The 14,029-nt window shown below is 48.9% G+C and overlaps 6 protein-coding genes across 6 annotated transcripts; 3 read left to right on the top strand and 3 right to left on the bottom strand.

Annotated features, from left to right (window-relative positions):
• On the top strand, nt 1-4,519 carry DFJ58DRAFT_440299 (ras guanine nucleotide exchange factor domain-containing protein). The gene is made up of 8 exons (XM_041380421.1): nt 1-91; nt 145-781; nt 842-3,544; nt 3,597-3,689; nt 3,742-3,865; nt 3,915-4,040; nt 4,099-4,219; nt 4,271-4,519. Exons 2-8 carry the CDS (start codon nt 269-271, stop codon nt 4,377-4,379), a joined length of 3,789 nt encoding a protein of 1,262 aa, XP_041249597.1. The 5' UTR covers nt 1-91; nt 145-268; the 3' UTR covers nt 4,380-4,519.
• Nucleotides 4,520-4,659: 140 nt separating this feature from the next.
• DFJ58DRAFT_652186 (uncharacterized protein) lies at nt 4,660-6,163 on the bottom strand (the record flags this gene model as incomplete). Its single annotated transcript, XM_041381662.1, has 2 exons — nt 4,660-5,985; nt 6,044-6,163. The coding sequence occupies 2 exons, from the start codon at nt 6,161-6,163 to the stop codon at nt 4,660-4,662; spliced, it is 1,446 nt and encodes a 481-aa protein (XP_041249596.1).
• Nucleotides 6,164-6,272: 109 nt separating this feature from the next.
• DFJ58DRAFT_761837 (P-loop containing nucleoside triphosphate hydrolase protein) lies at nt 6,273-9,202 on the top strand. Its single transcript, XM_041388506.1, has 15 exons — nt 6,273-6,451; nt 6,503-6,561; nt 6,614-6,695; nt 6,752-6,894; nt 6,942-7,043; nt 7,092-7,211; nt 7,258-7,359; nt 7,411-7,640; nt 7,691-7,775; nt 7,824-7,972; nt 8,033-8,330; nt 8,379-8,510; nt 8,563-8,634; nt 8,683-8,807; nt 8,863-9,202. Exons 1-15 carry the CDS (start codon nt 6,415-6,417, stop codon nt 9,059-9,061), a joined length of 1,935 nt encoding a protein of 644 aa, XP_041249595.1. The 5' UTR covers nt 6,273-6,414; the 3' UTR covers nt 9,062-9,202.
• Nucleotides 9,203-11,253, top strand: DFJ58DRAFT_761834 (uncharacterized protein). The gene is made up of 7 exons (XM_041388505.1): nt 9,203-9,504; nt 9,555-9,940; nt 9,990-10,066; nt 10,119-10,157; nt 10,206-10,556; nt 10,612-11,001; nt 11,054-11,253. The coding sequence occupies exons 1-7, from the start codon at nt 9,416-9,418 to the stop codon at nt 11,099-11,101; spliced, it is 1,380 nt and encodes a 459-aa protein (XP_041249594.1). The 5' UTR covers nt 9,203-9,415; the 3' UTR covers nt 11,102-11,253.
• A 363-nt stretch (nt 11,254-11,616) lies between these two features.
• Nucleotides 11,617-12,255, bottom strand: DFJ58DRAFT_440149 (uncharacterized protein). Its single transcript, XM_041380420.1, has 4 exons — nt 12,185-12,255; nt 12,109-12,126; nt 11,975-12,036; nt 11,617-11,915 (listed from the first exon to the last, which is right to left on the bottom strand). Exon 4 carries the CDS (start codon nt 11,852-11,854, stop codon nt 11,627-11,629), a length of 228 nt encoding a protein of 75 aa, XP_041249593.1. The 5' UTR covers nt 11,855-11,915; nt 11,975-12,036; nt 12,109-12,126; nt 12,185-12,255; the 3' UTR covers nt 11,617-11,626.
• Nucleotides 12,256-12,633: 378 nt separating this feature from the next.
• DFJ58DRAFT_761827 (uncharacterized protein) lies at nt 12,634-13,973 on the bottom strand. The gene is made up of 3 exons (XM_041388504.1): nt 13,636-13,973; nt 13,507-13,588; nt 12,634-13,455 (listed from the first exon to the last, which is right to left on the bottom strand). The coding sequence occupies exons 1-3, from the start codon at nt 13,794-13,796 to the stop codon at nt 12,739-12,741; spliced, it is 960 nt and encodes a 319-aa protein (XP_041249592.1). The 5' UTR covers nt 13,797-13,973; the 3' UTR covers nt 12,634-12,738.
• Nucleotides 13,974-14,029: the final 56 nt, after the last annotated feature.

Below are 14,029 nucleotides of genomic sequence, written 5' to 3'. Positions count from 1 at the left end.
TTAATCACCTGGCGTAACTTTGATTCCGCGAGCGATCTCATTCGCATAGCAGAAGGCGCTCGGACTGTGGTGCGAGTGGGCTGACATTTTTGTGCGTGTTCCTCCTTGGTCCTTGTTCGTTGATACATGTCAGTGACCTTACAGTTTATGACTATCAGTCATACATCACCCGCAACTGCAGCGACCGCCAGGAACACGCGGTGATAATATCTTGCACTGGAATTAACTAGTTTCCCTCCGCCATCCTAAGCGTCGGCCCGCAAAAGAGATGCCTACAGCTCATCTTCACATTAATACAAACGTCGCCCGTGATACCAGCAATTTGAAAAGACCAGACAATACCTCCGCTCCAAACCTGATGAGCTTAAATATGGCCGTTACCCGGATGAGGAGTGGGTCCACCGCGTCAACTTCATCCTCCATCTCTGTTGACTCCCCTGGTCCATCATCTTCCTCTGCTTCCTCATCCTCACTCGACCTGCCTGATGCCGAAAAGTCATCCCGCCCCCTCCACTACCCTTTGGCAAGCCCGTCAGATGAGACCGTTCGCGTCTCCCCTTCTTCGGAATTCGTTCTTGCATTACATGACTTTCACCCCCAGCACCAGAATGCAACTTGTCTGTCGTTTCGAGCTGGCCAGGTTATTCATGTCCTAAATCGGGATTCGAGTGGATGGTGGGATGGTGAAATTAACGGTCAAAGAGGATGGTTCCCCTCCAATTACGTCAGTGCTGATGAAAGAGTAATTTCACTGGCGGAGGAAGTCCTTCCTCAATCACCTGTATGTTGATATAAACCTAAGCAGTTTAAAGTATTAACAACATTGTCTGGGTTGCATCAGGGATCTCGCCACGGGCATACTATGTCCGCCGTATCGGCAGCTTCTTGGGCCAGCGCTCCCTCACGTGGTTCGCGAAAGGACCACAGACCATTGGTCACTGAAGCTCTTGGATCGGACATAACATCATACTGTCCTCCTCTCATGGTCAATCTTTTGCATAGTTTATCTCTCCTCCAGAGTGCAGTTCGTTCCAACCGCATCGCCCATTTTCAGCCTTCCACTGCCTGTATCATATCCTGTGTGCGGTACATCCTGTCCTCGACAGAGTGTTTACCTAGGGAGGCACCGTTATTAAAGCGCTTCCCCACCCTCGCTCAGGAGCGGAAACAGATTTTGTCCGTCCTGGCATCCCTGGTGTCACAAGCTAAAAAGGCATCGGATGAGACGCAGGATGAAGATTTACGGGAGACAGAAATTGAAGGAATGTTGAAATTAGGTGGTCAGGTCTTTTCACAAGTCCGGCGTTTTCTTGCTGTCGCTGTACAATGTGGCATCGACTTGCCGGAAAGGCGTCAGCAGGTTACTTCGAATGAAGCCATCGCTAATGCGCCTGGCCTACAGGGACAAATGGTCCCTGCAGGACCTGAAGACAGAGTCCCAATATCGCCCGATCCTATCGCCCCTTCTTGTTTGTCGTCCCGTCTAGCAAGTCCTCGACAACCATACTCGCATGATGGCGTCCTGCAAAAGACGGCCCCGCGGACCAAAAGTTTGGGAGATCTGAGGTCGCAGCGGAGATTAGCTGCATATCAAGATTCTGACTCTTCCGTTTCTCCCCTCCTGCCTCACAGAACGATACTATCCCGGTCGAAGAAGGATCAATATCTCGTCTATGAGCGTGTTGTTGGCAAGCATAAAGCCGACATGCCATCCATCAGCAGCATTTCGTCATTCTCGTCGGTTTCGTCTGCGGAGTCGCCGAAACTACCGGCAGTGCCCCCTTTCCCATCAGGACCCTCGACATCTTCGGAGGTGATGGAGGCTTTGAAGTTTACCCATGATCAGTATCTATCCACTATCGCCGCCTTTATCGGCCATGCGCACTCTCATTCACGCTCATCACACGCTTCTAGCACGGGTCAGATGTATGATCTCGTGCGAGAAGTGGTGGAGATGGTGTGCAAGTTGCTCACTATCGTCGAAGCTGTCATGCGGCATCCCGAGATCCCACTTCATAAGATTGGGAACTTAAAGTCCGCAAAAGAGAGACTCTACACCGTCACTAGCTCCCTTGCCGAATCCGTGCGATTACTTACGGTGCTCCTTCCCCCCGATCTTACAGAGGAATCCGAAAAGGCATCCTTGATACGATCCGCTACAGCAGCATGTAAAGCGGGTGCTGATTGCGTTTCGGCTGTCAAAATCTGCTTGAATAGGGCTTCAGGAGAGAGGCAGTTTATCATCCAAATACCTACAACGTCCGATTCAGACCCTGCGCCGTTCACTCCAAGCAAATTTTCTCGTAGGACCGGTCAAACTCCGTCCGTCAGCTTGTCGACGCATCAAAGCTTGTATCACAATGGCAGTGACGAAGATGATCTCACCGTGCAGGCTCTGACACCAGCTTCTCCTACCCCCAATACTACTAGCGTCCGAGACAGATCTTCAGACACGTCCAATATCACGGCAACTTCTGATCCATCAGACGGTTCGCATGACACTCAACCGACAACGCCAGAGGGCGGCTTATTATCTATGAGCGATCCCGACTTGATGACACCAATGGAGCCTGTATCATCGCCTTCACCGGCAGTTGATGATGGGCACACGGGCGAACAACAGGATCGTCAGAGCATGTGCACATTTGAGGAGCGGTCAATAACCGGCGAGCTTCCTGTCACACTACAAGTCAAGCGTGATCCTCTTGGTCATGACTACTCTACAAACGATGTCGTCTATAACAATGAGGGTCACCTCGTGGCAGCGACAATGGGGGCGCTGTTCGAGAGGATGACACCCCATGACAGCATTGTAGATCCTGCGTTCTCAGCGGTCTTCTTCCTTACCTTCCGCCTTTTCTCCACTCCGCTTGCACTCGTGGAAGCACTCATCAACCGCTATAATATCATGCCTCCGTCCAATCTCTCAGAAGACGAAATGTTGATTTGGCAACAGCACAAGGGCATTCCGATCCGCTTGCGTGTATCCAATTTTGTGAAGACGTGGTTGGAGATGTACTGGCGGCCTGGGGTTGACGACATCGCTCTCTCACACCTTTCATTGTTCACGAAAGATGCGCTCCTACATTACTTCCCTGCGCCCTCCCAGCGGATTCTCGATTTAATTTCCATGCGGCAAGACTCCAACACCAGTCTTGTGAGCCCCAAGAGTGAACGTGTCCGCGATCCTGGCATGTCAATCAATCCTCCGTCATATACATTGTCCGAGGTTCCACGGCCAACGATGACGAAGGCATTACTGGCCACGCTGCGTGGAAAGAATTTTGACACTGTTGCCATCACTGATTTTGATGCTCTAGAGTTGGCGAGACAGCTGACGATCATGGAATGCGACTTGTACTGCGCGATCCAGCCTGAGGAGGTCCTTGAGACCGGACAGGAGGGTACAAAACCACCTGTCAACGTCAGAGCTGTTTCCTCCCTAAGCACAGTCATCACGGGATGGGTGGCCGAGAACATCTTGAACGAGCACGATATCAAGAAGCGGACGTTACTCGTGAAATTCTTCATCAAGGTTGCCGATGTGAGTGAATACGAGATTGTTAACATTCTCCCAACCGACTGTTACCTTTCAGCGATGTACTTCATTGCACAACTTCAGCACTCCTAGGTCTATCCTAGCGGCCCTCGACTCTTCCACGATATCTCGGCTTCATCAGACTTGGCTGGTGAGCATCCTTCCTATCCACACCGTCGTGTTGTCCATAGCACATTTTTCAGGGTGTTTCACATAAAAGTAAAATGCAGTTGGAGTCTTTGCGTCGATTGGCAGATCACGGGCGGAACTACCATCAATACCGAAGCAGGCTTCGCAACATCGCACCTCCAGCAGTTCCATTCTTAGGTACGACAGTGCTTTTATGTGAAAGTTTTATATGTTGACTGGTGTGAAGGTCTTTACTTGACCGATGTGACTTTCTGTCGCGAGGGAAACCCGTCATACCGTGAATCCCCTAGTGCACCAGGGAAGAAACTCCTTAATTTCAACAAGTACCACAAGCTAGCTCGGATTGTTCAAGGTCTGTATTCCACAGTCACTGTGGGCTTTGGGCTTCTCGACTCAAGATTTGTTCTCAGACATGCAACGTTTTCAAGTGCCATATAATCTTAAGAAAATCCCTGAAGTGCAGGAATACCTGCAGATGGCATTTGAGAACTCCAAGCACCACGGCGACCTTCAGGATCTCTATAGACGAAGGTTTGTGAGGTTTCTGGTTTCTCTGAACGTTCGCTGAGTTGGTCGTTGCAGCCTGCTTGTTGAGCCGAAGCAGCCTGCCGACACACCCCCTCCTAGCGATATGCGGCAATTGTTCAACTGGGCAACACGTTCGCAGGCGCAGCCGCCTACATCTACCTAATACTACTTCTTCATTTCATGTTCGTTCAGACTCGTTCTGTCTTTCGTCCTTGTTGCTGTCCTCGTTGTTTATTCTATAATCACTCTTGCATTTCCCCCCATCCACTACATCTCGAGTCACATTTTTGCTATCTGTTTTGTACTCCCACGCATGCATGGAAACCTCTAGTTAATTCCGAACCCCATCCAGCTCTGTAATATGCAGCGGTGTTGTGGAGACCACAAAATACATGAAATTTAACATGATCAAACAAGATGATAAATAACTTGGAAGGTATTGTCTATGAACGACTGTGATTATATTGAGTGACACGGTATCCCACTCCGTTCTTCTTTAGTTTGAGAGAGTCATACTGGGAGCGTGTAGAAGCAGGTAGGAAAGGATATGTTTCTTTAGTCACACCGGGCCCAAAGTCGAACACAAAGGGTCGACTTTGCGTTACGCCAAATACACGAGAGCTCTCGAGTACCAGGGAGTAGACTGGAGATGAGTCATTGCCCGGAGCGTGAACACTCCATCCCTCTGTGGGACGGCGAACATCCCAGAATGCAACAACGCTGTGACGGGCAGTGCCTGCTGCAACAAAACTTGAAGAACCGCCTCCACATGACACAGAATAGATGGGCTCATCAGACCAGGGATCACAGAACGTGAGCATGGGACGCAAAGGGGCAGGGGAGCCCGTCACCCCTGAATCACGCCGACCTGAGCGCATATCATGCACCCGAACAGCGCCATCGTACCACCCGGATACGATGACCTGTTTTGAGGAACCCCATGGTGCAGATGGTGGTGCGTCCGTGATATCGTACACTGCAGTGGAGCGTTCACGCGTGGGATGCAGGATGGCAAATGGTGCGGGTGATAATGAGGAAGGAGTTATGGCGTGAACGACGAGAGGATTTGGGGATGTCGTGCCAAATGCCGTAAACGGCGTAGAAGACCTCATGCAGATAAAACTGGACCAAGATCTGCAGTCCAGGTTTATGGCGCTGACGAGCGGCGAATCTGAAGATAAGTTGCAAAGGCCTGCTGTTCCGAAAGCTGATAGAGACAAGAGCATGTCGTCTGAGCACGTCAGGCTCTCTACTATATCCACGACGCGTAATCCGAGAGGAGAATTGCGTTCGATGTTCAATGCCAATGGTAAGTTATTGTTGGATTGCTCTTGTTGGAAATGAGGAAGAAATACACGATGTATATGTCCATCTTCGAAACCAACAGCTACTGTCCTTTCCGAATGACCATCAGGAATGAAGGTGATGCTTGTGATTTCTCGCCGGTCTGTGAATGAATATGAGCCCTCATATAAGACTCCAGGGGCACCATCATCAAGCGAGGAAGAGCCGGTTATATGATATATGTAGATAGTGTGACCGGCGGCAACCAGCAATACAGAAGCAGACAGGGCAATTTTAGGCTGAAGTTTATTGTGCCAAGGGTGTGATAATGGTCGCGCGTTAAAGTTGGCCTGAGCCCAGGAGCGATCAGACGCAACATCGTATCGAACTTGATCGAAAGAAGACCAGTTTCTACGTGCCAGCTGTAACGTGAATGACGAACGAACGTTGTTTCTGAGGTAGAGCGACCATCCAAATTCGTGAACCTTTGGTAATGGGCGGTGTGAGAGATGCGAATTTATGGAAGACTTAATTCAAATTTACCAAGAGGTTTACGAATTTGCACGTGTAGGATAGATTGATCAGGTCTTCTATACCAAGGTTTTCCATTACAATGATTAGGACATCACTGGGAAGAAGGAGACCAGCGGCCTCGACAGTCATATGAGTAGCGTTCAGGTGGTAGTCACGTATCAAGCAGTGGCAGTGCTAAAGCTGGACTTCCATAAAAGTCAATCGACTTCTTGTGCTTATATAAGAAGCCGATCCGTGCCGAGACAGTAGTAAGGACTGCCAAACAGGGAGGGATTAAGTGCACTGACAACTTGTCTCAAAGCTCACGTCCATCGTCACCTTAAGCTAAGGCTTCTCACAGAAGTAGAGCCAGGTTCATCACGTAGTCTTTCGAGAGGGTCATGAGGAGGGATGTTCGCATTTTGCTTGTAGGAGATGGTATGTTGTTATTCCTGCTATTCACCGCGTGTACTGATACAGGTTTCGCAGAGGGTGTTGGTAAAAGTACCATTGTCACCTCTCTCATCAAGGAAGCTTTCGTTGCACATGTATGCTCTACTCTTCCACACGTAATTGCGGCACTGATGGCTCCAATGCCAGGTTCAACATGTCGTTCCGGAGGTCACCATTCCACCAGAGGTGAACCCAGAGAACGTGACCACTTATATTGTCGATTCAGGAGGTATTGTACCATAGTCTTATGAACAAAGACGCGCTATTCTCAACTTATGATAAAAGCTGGCCCACAAGACCGACAGCATCTCGAATCGGAAGTACGCAAAGCGCACGTTATTTGCGTGGTATACTCAATCGACAACCCTCATTCATTTGATCGAATACCTACGTATTGGCTTCCCTTGTTTCGTCAATTAGGCGTCAACGTTTGTTTCATCTTAGCTTCTTCTCATCAGCCTAACAATATATTCAGGTCCCTGTGATCCTTGTCGGAAACAAGATCGACCTAAGAGGTGGTGAGGTCACTAACGAAGCCCTGGAGGAAGAGATCATACCCATCATGAATGAGTTCAAGGCATGTCAAATTTTCTGTGATATTCTTAAATTCAATAATGTCGCCCAGGAAGTCGAGACATGCGTTGAATGCTCCGCTCAGCTGCCGTTGAACGTGTCGGAGGTCTTCTACTTTGCTCAGAAAGCGGTCTTGCATCCCACTGCTCCTCTTTACGACTCCAGGGAACATGTGCGTACTGACAGCTCGTGGTGGGTTCTCAATTAAACTCCTCCAGGTCCTGAAACCCGCTTGCGTCAGCGCCTTGAAACGAATATTCAAGCTTTGCGATGCGAACAAGGATGGTGTTTTGGATGCTGCAGAGCTGAATGAATTCCAAGTATGTCTTCACTTTCTAGCATCTGGAAGCGCTAAACGCGAAATCGTATAGCGAAAATGCTTTGACGCGCCATTACAACTCCAGGAACTTGAGGGTATCAAGGATATGGTTCGCGAACATGCAGAGGGAGGCGTGCGAGACGACGGGTTGACCGAGGCTGGATTTTTGTACCTGCATACGATATTTATTCAACGCGGAAGGCTGGAGACAACATGGGCTGTTCTCCGAAAATTCGGTTATGCAGAAGACCTGCGACTCACTGAGCCATTCCTACTCCCAAAGTACGCGATTTATCTTTATTATGAGCTTCAAAAATTGATCGACCTTTCAGATTCGACGTGCCCCATGACTGTTCTGTGGAACTGAGCCCTCAAGGATATCAGTTCTTCACCGATATCTTTGAAACTTTCGACAAGGTTTGGATACCAAACGTGTCTTTATGTCACACTCACATACATCTCTAGGATCAAGATGGTGCACTCAACAGCGCAGAACTGGAAGAGCTGTTCAGTACTTCCCCAGGCAATCCATGGGAAATCCAGAAATTCCCAGACACGACCCTGGTGGATGATAAAGGTGCAGTCACTCTGCAAGGTTGGCTCGCTCAATGGAGGTCTGTATTTTGGTCACCTCCAATTAAATCCCCCGCTTATCTACCTTCCCCACATGCCAGTATGACCACTCTCTTAGATCACAAAACCACTCTCGCATACCTCGCCTATCTTGGATACCCCGATGAACAACGCACATCTGCATTACTAACGACACGTCCCCGCAAACTTGACCGCCGGAAAGGCAAAGTTTCCCGCAACGTTTTCTTGTGTTATGTTTGTGGTGCTGCTGGTTCGGGCAAGACGTCTTTGCTGCGGTCATTCGCTGGGAAACCGTTTCGTGAGGCCTACGAGCCAACTAGTAAGATGGTGAGCGTGGTTAACGCGGTGGATATTGATGGGTCAGAAAAGTACCTCGTGGTAAGGTCTTAACAACACTTGGAACGTGGGTAATTGACATTTGTTTAGCTTCAGGAATTTGGATCTAAATATGAGGCAGAAACGCTTCGCGCGTCGAAGAAGACGGATCTTGCTGACGTTATCGTCTACGTGCATGATTCCAGCGATACTAACTCGTTCTCTTACATCAGTAATCTGCGGGTGAGTCATTTTGACCCTCGAACGTGGATGCTTGACCCAAATTCGACTATAGCAACAATACGCTCTCGATCATACACCAACCCTATTCGTTGCGACAAAGTCGGACTTGGATCTTGCACAACAAGTTTGGATATTTCTCGCCAAAGCCAGTTCCTTTCTGATGTCATTTTAGAGACACGAAGTTCAGCCCGACGTATACTGCAGACGGCTTGGCCTCCAGGTGCCTGTCGCTGTCAGCGTTAAGACCGGACAGACTGCAGACGTCTTCCACGCAATATGCAGCATTGCCATGAATCCGTGAGTCGTTCCTGCTCGTTTGTTTCCTGAAGGTCTGCTGACCACCTTATTTTAGTCACGCGGCAATACCCGGAGGGGTAGATCGCGCGATGACAGCCTCAGAACGGCTACGTGTTTACGTGGCGTTTACTGCACTACTGGGGGGCGTCAGTGCGGGTCTCGTAATGCTCTACAGGAGTCTCTTACGACAGGAGATTCTTCCTAGTTGGACGACACCTTGGGCTACATGGCTATTGGGCAGACGGGATCCTTGATTATATTCGGATATTGCATACATCTACTTTATTTTATAGAGTTACTTCACACTTGGGCTCGTGCGTGAAATTATAGATGAGCTGGGCGCTGGGTTAGTTATACAGTAGACGAGATCCGATATCCGATTGCTCAGATCCGAGATGCCTGCAGGATGTCGCATGGAACTACACACAAGAAGCCCTCACTCCAGAAGGTGTAAACGTTGACTATATTTACCAGGTCGGATCCTCCGCAGCTCTTTCAACCGCCTCTCAGGTAACAAGGAGCACGAAGACAGACCAAGTATTCGTCGGTAAATATTCCCAGGAGTCTGCATCTGAACCAACTACAATACAATAACACTGTGACTCGACATGGATGAAGACATGGATTTCGACGTCAATGCGACACAGCCGACTCCCCAGTTTCACCGTCAAAACTACTATGACGGAAGAAAGATGCTGTACGTGCCTGCAAGACTCTATACCAGCCGTCATGTTCACCCGTGCACAGCGACTTGGTGTTTGTGCAAGACTGTACGGGCAGCCAAGGAAGCTACATCTCCTCTGCAACGAAAAACATCGAGGAGATTTGCGCACATATCTTTGAATCGGGGAAGCTACAATCGCAAGAAGATTTGCGCGTCGGCCTTGTTGCGTTCCGTGACCATCCGCCACAAGATCACACATATGTAGTCAAGAACTTCGGGTTCTCATCTGATATCAGCAAGGTGCATCGGGATCTTGCGGGGCTTTATGCTTCTGGGGGTGGTGATGGACCGGAGGCCGTGACAGCTGCGCTCGCAGAAGCTCTCCACATGGACTGGAGGGAGCATGCGAGTAAGATGGTCGTCTTGATTGCTGATGCCCCACCGCATGGAATAGGAGAGTATGGTGATGGTGTGTATGGGCATCTGGCCAGTCGAGCGATGTATTCAATCTTTGGCAGGATTCGACGAGGGCTCTCCGGACGGACACGATCCGTTACAATTAGTTCGCGAAATGGCCAGTCGAGGCATCACGCTGGTACGTTTTATCATGGTCTAACTATCAATGATTTAGATAACAGCCTCCCTAGTTCTTCGTTGCATGCGAACCGGCCCTCAGTGGTTACTCGGTATGGTCATCGTTGCTCATTTGTCACAGGTGCTTAGATGTGTTTCAGTATGCAACAGATTTCTACCAAGCAATTACAACCATCACGTCTGGACTCATGCTTCCGCTTACGACAGCTGATCTCCTCTCCCACGCGATTGTAGGCAGTGTGTTGGAAAACCTCGATATGGAGCGCCTTGTTCGGGAAGTTGGGCATGCTGTGGCGCAGCGAATTCTTGGGAACAATGAAAGTGTCGATGATGTCGCTCGTGAATTGCATGAGAAGTTACTCCTCCGGAATGAAAGCACCAAGAAAGTGGTGATCGAAAGCATCTACAAAGAGTCTCCTGAAGCTGCGCATAATGTCGCCGTCTTCACTCACGCTACATCACTGCATGAGGCGAAATCGCAGTTGAAGAGGGTGTGTTGTACTTCTACGTTTCTTTCGCAAGCTGACTTGAACGACATTGTCAAAGGTGCAAGGCACACGTTTCACAGAAAAGTATCTCATCGCACGACAGACTGCGAACCGGAGTTTGTACTCATATCCGTATTCGCCTCATACGCCTTCGCGATCAGAAAGGACTTCTTATTCTGCGCCGAGTACCAGCCCATCCTCAGCGATTGCATCGTCCCCTCCTCGTAAAGTCGTGACTGACTTTGCTGCATTCGGCGCGCCGAAGAATGCCAGCGTGTTTGGCACTGCTGTCGCCACGACGCCTTTTTCATTGGCGGGTGGCAAGGCCGCTTTTGGCGGCATGAGGAGTCCTGGTGTTCGAAGTTCATATGCTGATGACGAGGATGATGATGATGACGACGGTAGGCAGCGGGTTGAACTTAGGGAAGATTCCATCTCGCTTGAACAGGTAGGTCCATTTTGTTGCTCTGCTATCTCATACTAATTGCCGTGCAATACAGGCCCGGCGTATCGCTATGCAAAGCGCGTGGCGGAGCGTGCGAGGTTGATGACCTCGTATATATCCATTCTGATTTTTGGTTTTTCTGCATCACGATTCAAGTTGATTGGCCTCCTTTTGTCAGTATATCACGATGATGGATCATGTAGAATAGTTGCACATCAATCGCAATCATTAGCAGTTTGGTTTGTATCATCGAAACTGGGGTGGTGTTCTTTAACGTCATGAACGACAGATGTTCAACGTCCTTAAGGACAAGTGTGACAAACTAATAGTAATAATCAACTGTTATAGAGAAGCGGCAGCGGGACTATTGACTAAGGAACATCCGATCAAAAAAAACTGTGAGCACATGGCCCGGGGCTATCCCAATCACAAGAATGACAGGAAAACCCGATCATCAAAACAAAGCTCCTCTGGCGAGTCGGGGAAGAGATGCGCTGGTTCTCTTTACCTCTCATCTTGAGAGTGATGGGTTAGAGATATGGATTTGGTATGTAGATAGCGTTACCACTGACACACTCACTGTCCGAATCCATGTCAGAAAACACTAGCTCCTTTAGGCGTAACTTCATCATATCTTCGGCTCGAGTATCAAAAATATCCCGTCGCTTATGCAATTGCAAACATAAAACTCTCCCTTGCAGGAAAACACATAATCTTCGGCATTGGAATGTCGCAAAATGTCCTCAATGGTGTCAGGATCCGGCTCGTTGATGTAGTCCGAGAGAATTTGTTTGATTGCAGGACCAAAAATCATGTCGGTCCAGCCTCCTCTGGGAACCTTGAGCCCCTCCTGCATTCAATAAGTCAGAAAATTATTCACAACATCTGCAAAGTCCTACCTTAGGAACGGAATCTCCCTGTGGAGGGCAAGGAAGGTCAGCGACGAAATAACATACAATGAGTTACACGCCCTAACCTGGTTGAGTGTGGAGTTCATGGGATCTTTCAGCTTGCCAGTTGGGTCCGTGAGTGCGAGTTCTGTCTATCGATGGGAGGGCCCCGGAAGTCGGTTCAGGGTAAATTTCATCGTGCGATGGTGCAAAGTCTTACCTCGGAAGTACAATCCCCCTATCGAAGCGAGGGAGGTCAGTGACGGAATATTGACATGCAACAGTAGATTACGCACCCCAGCCATGTAAAGTGTAGAGCTCGTGGAATCCTTCGGCTCGCAAGTTGAATCTGTTCTGTCTATCCGAGTCATTAATGTTAGGGTCCCCTCTAGGAGGTCAGTTCGCAATAAATATGTGCGAGGAGTCTTACATAACACATGACGTCACCATTATTTCGTATCGATCCAAAGTCTATATAGGAGTCGGGACGGAAGTACCATAGATATCCTCAGTACTAGTACTTGTTTTGTGCTATCAATGCACAGTGCTCAGGGAGATACTAAACGCTCAATCAGAACACATTTGTGATCTTGGATACGGCGCATACCTAATTGCATCAAACAATGTCGAAGTTGAGTGACACCAAAAGGCTCGAGAGCGCGTCGAAATTCGTCATAAGACCACAAAAACTAAACAGGATTCTCGGACCCACCAAGTCATTCAGATCATCACGCATTCTGTACAATAATGGAATACAGATTTTAATATGTTTACTACGAGAAATACTCGAATGACAATGTAATGGTATAAACCTGCGATAACATCGATAATGATAGGACGAAATGCTAAATTATGGATCTTTCTTTTCTCCCTTCTTTTTCCTCTTCTTTGTGTCTATGTCGTCCTTGGTCGCAGGATCGTCACCCTGAGGAGAAGTATTTATGGATCTTTTGCAATGTCCCTGTGATCGAGGCTGGTCGAGGCTCGTAAAGACCACATCTCCAGGTAGTTTTCGACGTTCTGCAATATCAGGAGAATTTCCCTCCAAATTTTTCATAGCCCTCTTGGCTTCTTTCCGCGCCCTGCGCTCGTCCTTCGTCTCGAGGTTGTGTAGTACGGGCTTTTCTTTTTTAGCTTTTGCTGCTCTCTTCGCTGCTCTCTTCTCCTTTTTCTCCCGTTTTAGTCGTTTTCTTTCTCTCCGTTGCTCTCGGGTCTCGAGCAGGTCTGTTGATTTCCGCTTTGTACTTTCCTTCCGGCTTGGGACGTCAGTCAGAGGAGCGATATTTCTTTCGGAAGTTGAATCAGCAGAATGCAGGGGGGACGGGGAAGGGGATGATGACAATTTGCTAGGATCATCAGGGGCCAATGTTGGCCCTCGGAAAAATCGAGAATATAAGCCCATTCTTGCAGCCTCACGTTTCGCAATGGTCATTACAGAGATACGTGGGTAACTGTCTGAGTCTGGGGTAGATGTTCCGGTTGCAGGGGTACCCGACAACGGTCTTCTATTCGAGATGATGCCAGTCGTGGTTCGTTTTAGTTGAAGGGTCGTGGACTCTGATGAATCCTGATCATGCGGTGAGCGGGTGATCGCGCGGTATGAAATACAAGTGCAGACCTCGTTTTGATCGTCGTCGACATCGTTGTCATCATCATCTGCTATCTTGATGGTGATAGCTTTCGTGGCAGCTGAATATAAGCTTTGAATGGATGAGGTATTGGAGAATTTGAATGGGAGAAAACGCACTGATCCCAGAACGGGAATGCCTCGTCACGATCCTTGCCTACGCCGGCGAGGTTTCGTTTTTGGGGGATAGCAAGGGGCCTGTCGATAGCACCCGTGCGAAGGCCCGTGCCTTTGCCTGACCATCCGTACGATGTCAGGTAGCCGTGTCCGTCGAGAGGCATGAAGTAAGGACTTGCGAAAATATTAATATGTAATATCGGGTTCTTTCTATTTGTATAACCCTAACCCCAAGCCCGCACCAAAGGTCACTGCGAAATTTGAACATCGCTGGGCAGTGGGCAGTGATCAGAATAGCTCTTGCAATTGTTCGCCGGGGGGATTGGCGTGACAGACGTCGCGGTAGGTACTAATTTGCACAGGGAGCTTACCCCCCCTCCTGGAGAAATGTGATATA

Source organism: Suillus subalutaceus, assembly GCF_016647625.1.
Source record: "Suillus subalutaceus strain FC151 chromosome Unknown DFJ58scaffold_7, whole genome shotgun sequence".
In the NCBI taxonomy this organism is placed as follows: domain Eukaryota; kingdom Fungi; phylum Basidiomycota; class Agaricomycetes; order Boletales; family Suillaceae; genus Suillus; species Suillus subalutaceus.
This window is presented reverse-complemented; position numbering and strand designations above follow the sequence as displayed.

Bases quoted from the DNA above. Each gene is read 5' to 3' on its own strand.
- DFJ58DRAFT_440299 (XM_041380421.1), top strand. From the start codon at position 269: ATGCCTACAGCTCATCTTCACATTAATACAAACGTCGCCCGTGATACC. The intron at 3,866-3,914 runs GTACGACAGTGC...ACTGGTGTGAAG, and splicing joins TCCAGCAGTTCCATTCTTAG to GTCTTTACTTGACCGATGTG. The intron at 4,220-4,270 runs GTTTGTGAGGTT...TGGTCGTTGCAG, and splicing joins CAGGATCTCTATAGACGAAG to CCTGCTTGTTGAGCCGAAGC.
- DFJ58DRAFT_761837 (XM_041388506.1), top strand. From the start codon at position 6,415: ATGAGGAGGGATGTTCGCATTTTGCTTGTAGGAGATG. The intron at 7,641-7,690 runs GTACGCGATTTA...TCGACCTTTCAG, and splicing joins GAGCCATTCCTACTCCCAAA to ATTCGACGTGCCCCATGACT. The intron at 7,973-8,032 runs GTCTGTATTTTG...CCCACATGCCAG, and splicing joins GGTTGGCTCGCTCAATGGAG to TATGACCACTCTCTTAGATC.
- DFJ58DRAFT_761834 (XM_041388505.1), top strand. From the start codon at position 9,416: ATGGATGAAGACATGGATTTCGACGTCAATGCGACACAGCCGACTCCC. The intron at 9,505-9,554 runs GTACGTGCCTGC...ACCCGTGCACAG, and splicing joins TATGACGGAAGAAAGATGCT to CGACTTGGTGTTTGTGCAAG. The intron at 10,158-10,205 runs GTATGGTCATCG...GATGTGTTTCAG, and splicing joins CGGCCCTCAGTGGTTACTCG to TATGCAACAGATTTCTACCA.
- DFJ58DRAFT_440149 (XM_041380420.1), bottom strand. From the start codon at position 11,854: ATGCAGGAGGGGCTCAAGGTTCCCAGAGGAGGCTGGACCGACATGATT.
- DFJ58DRAFT_761827 (XM_041388504.1), bottom strand. From the start codon at position 13,796: ATGCCTCTCGACGGACACGGCTACCTGACATCGTACGGATGGTCAGGC. The intron at 13,589-13,635 runs GTGCGTTTTCTC...ATCCATTCAAAG, and splicing joins GCATTCCCGTTCTGGGATCA to CTTATATTCAGCTGCCACGA. The intron at 13,456-13,506 runs GTCTGCACTTGT...CCGCATGATCAG, and splicing joins TCGACGACGATCAAAACGAG to GATTCATCAGAGTCCACGAC.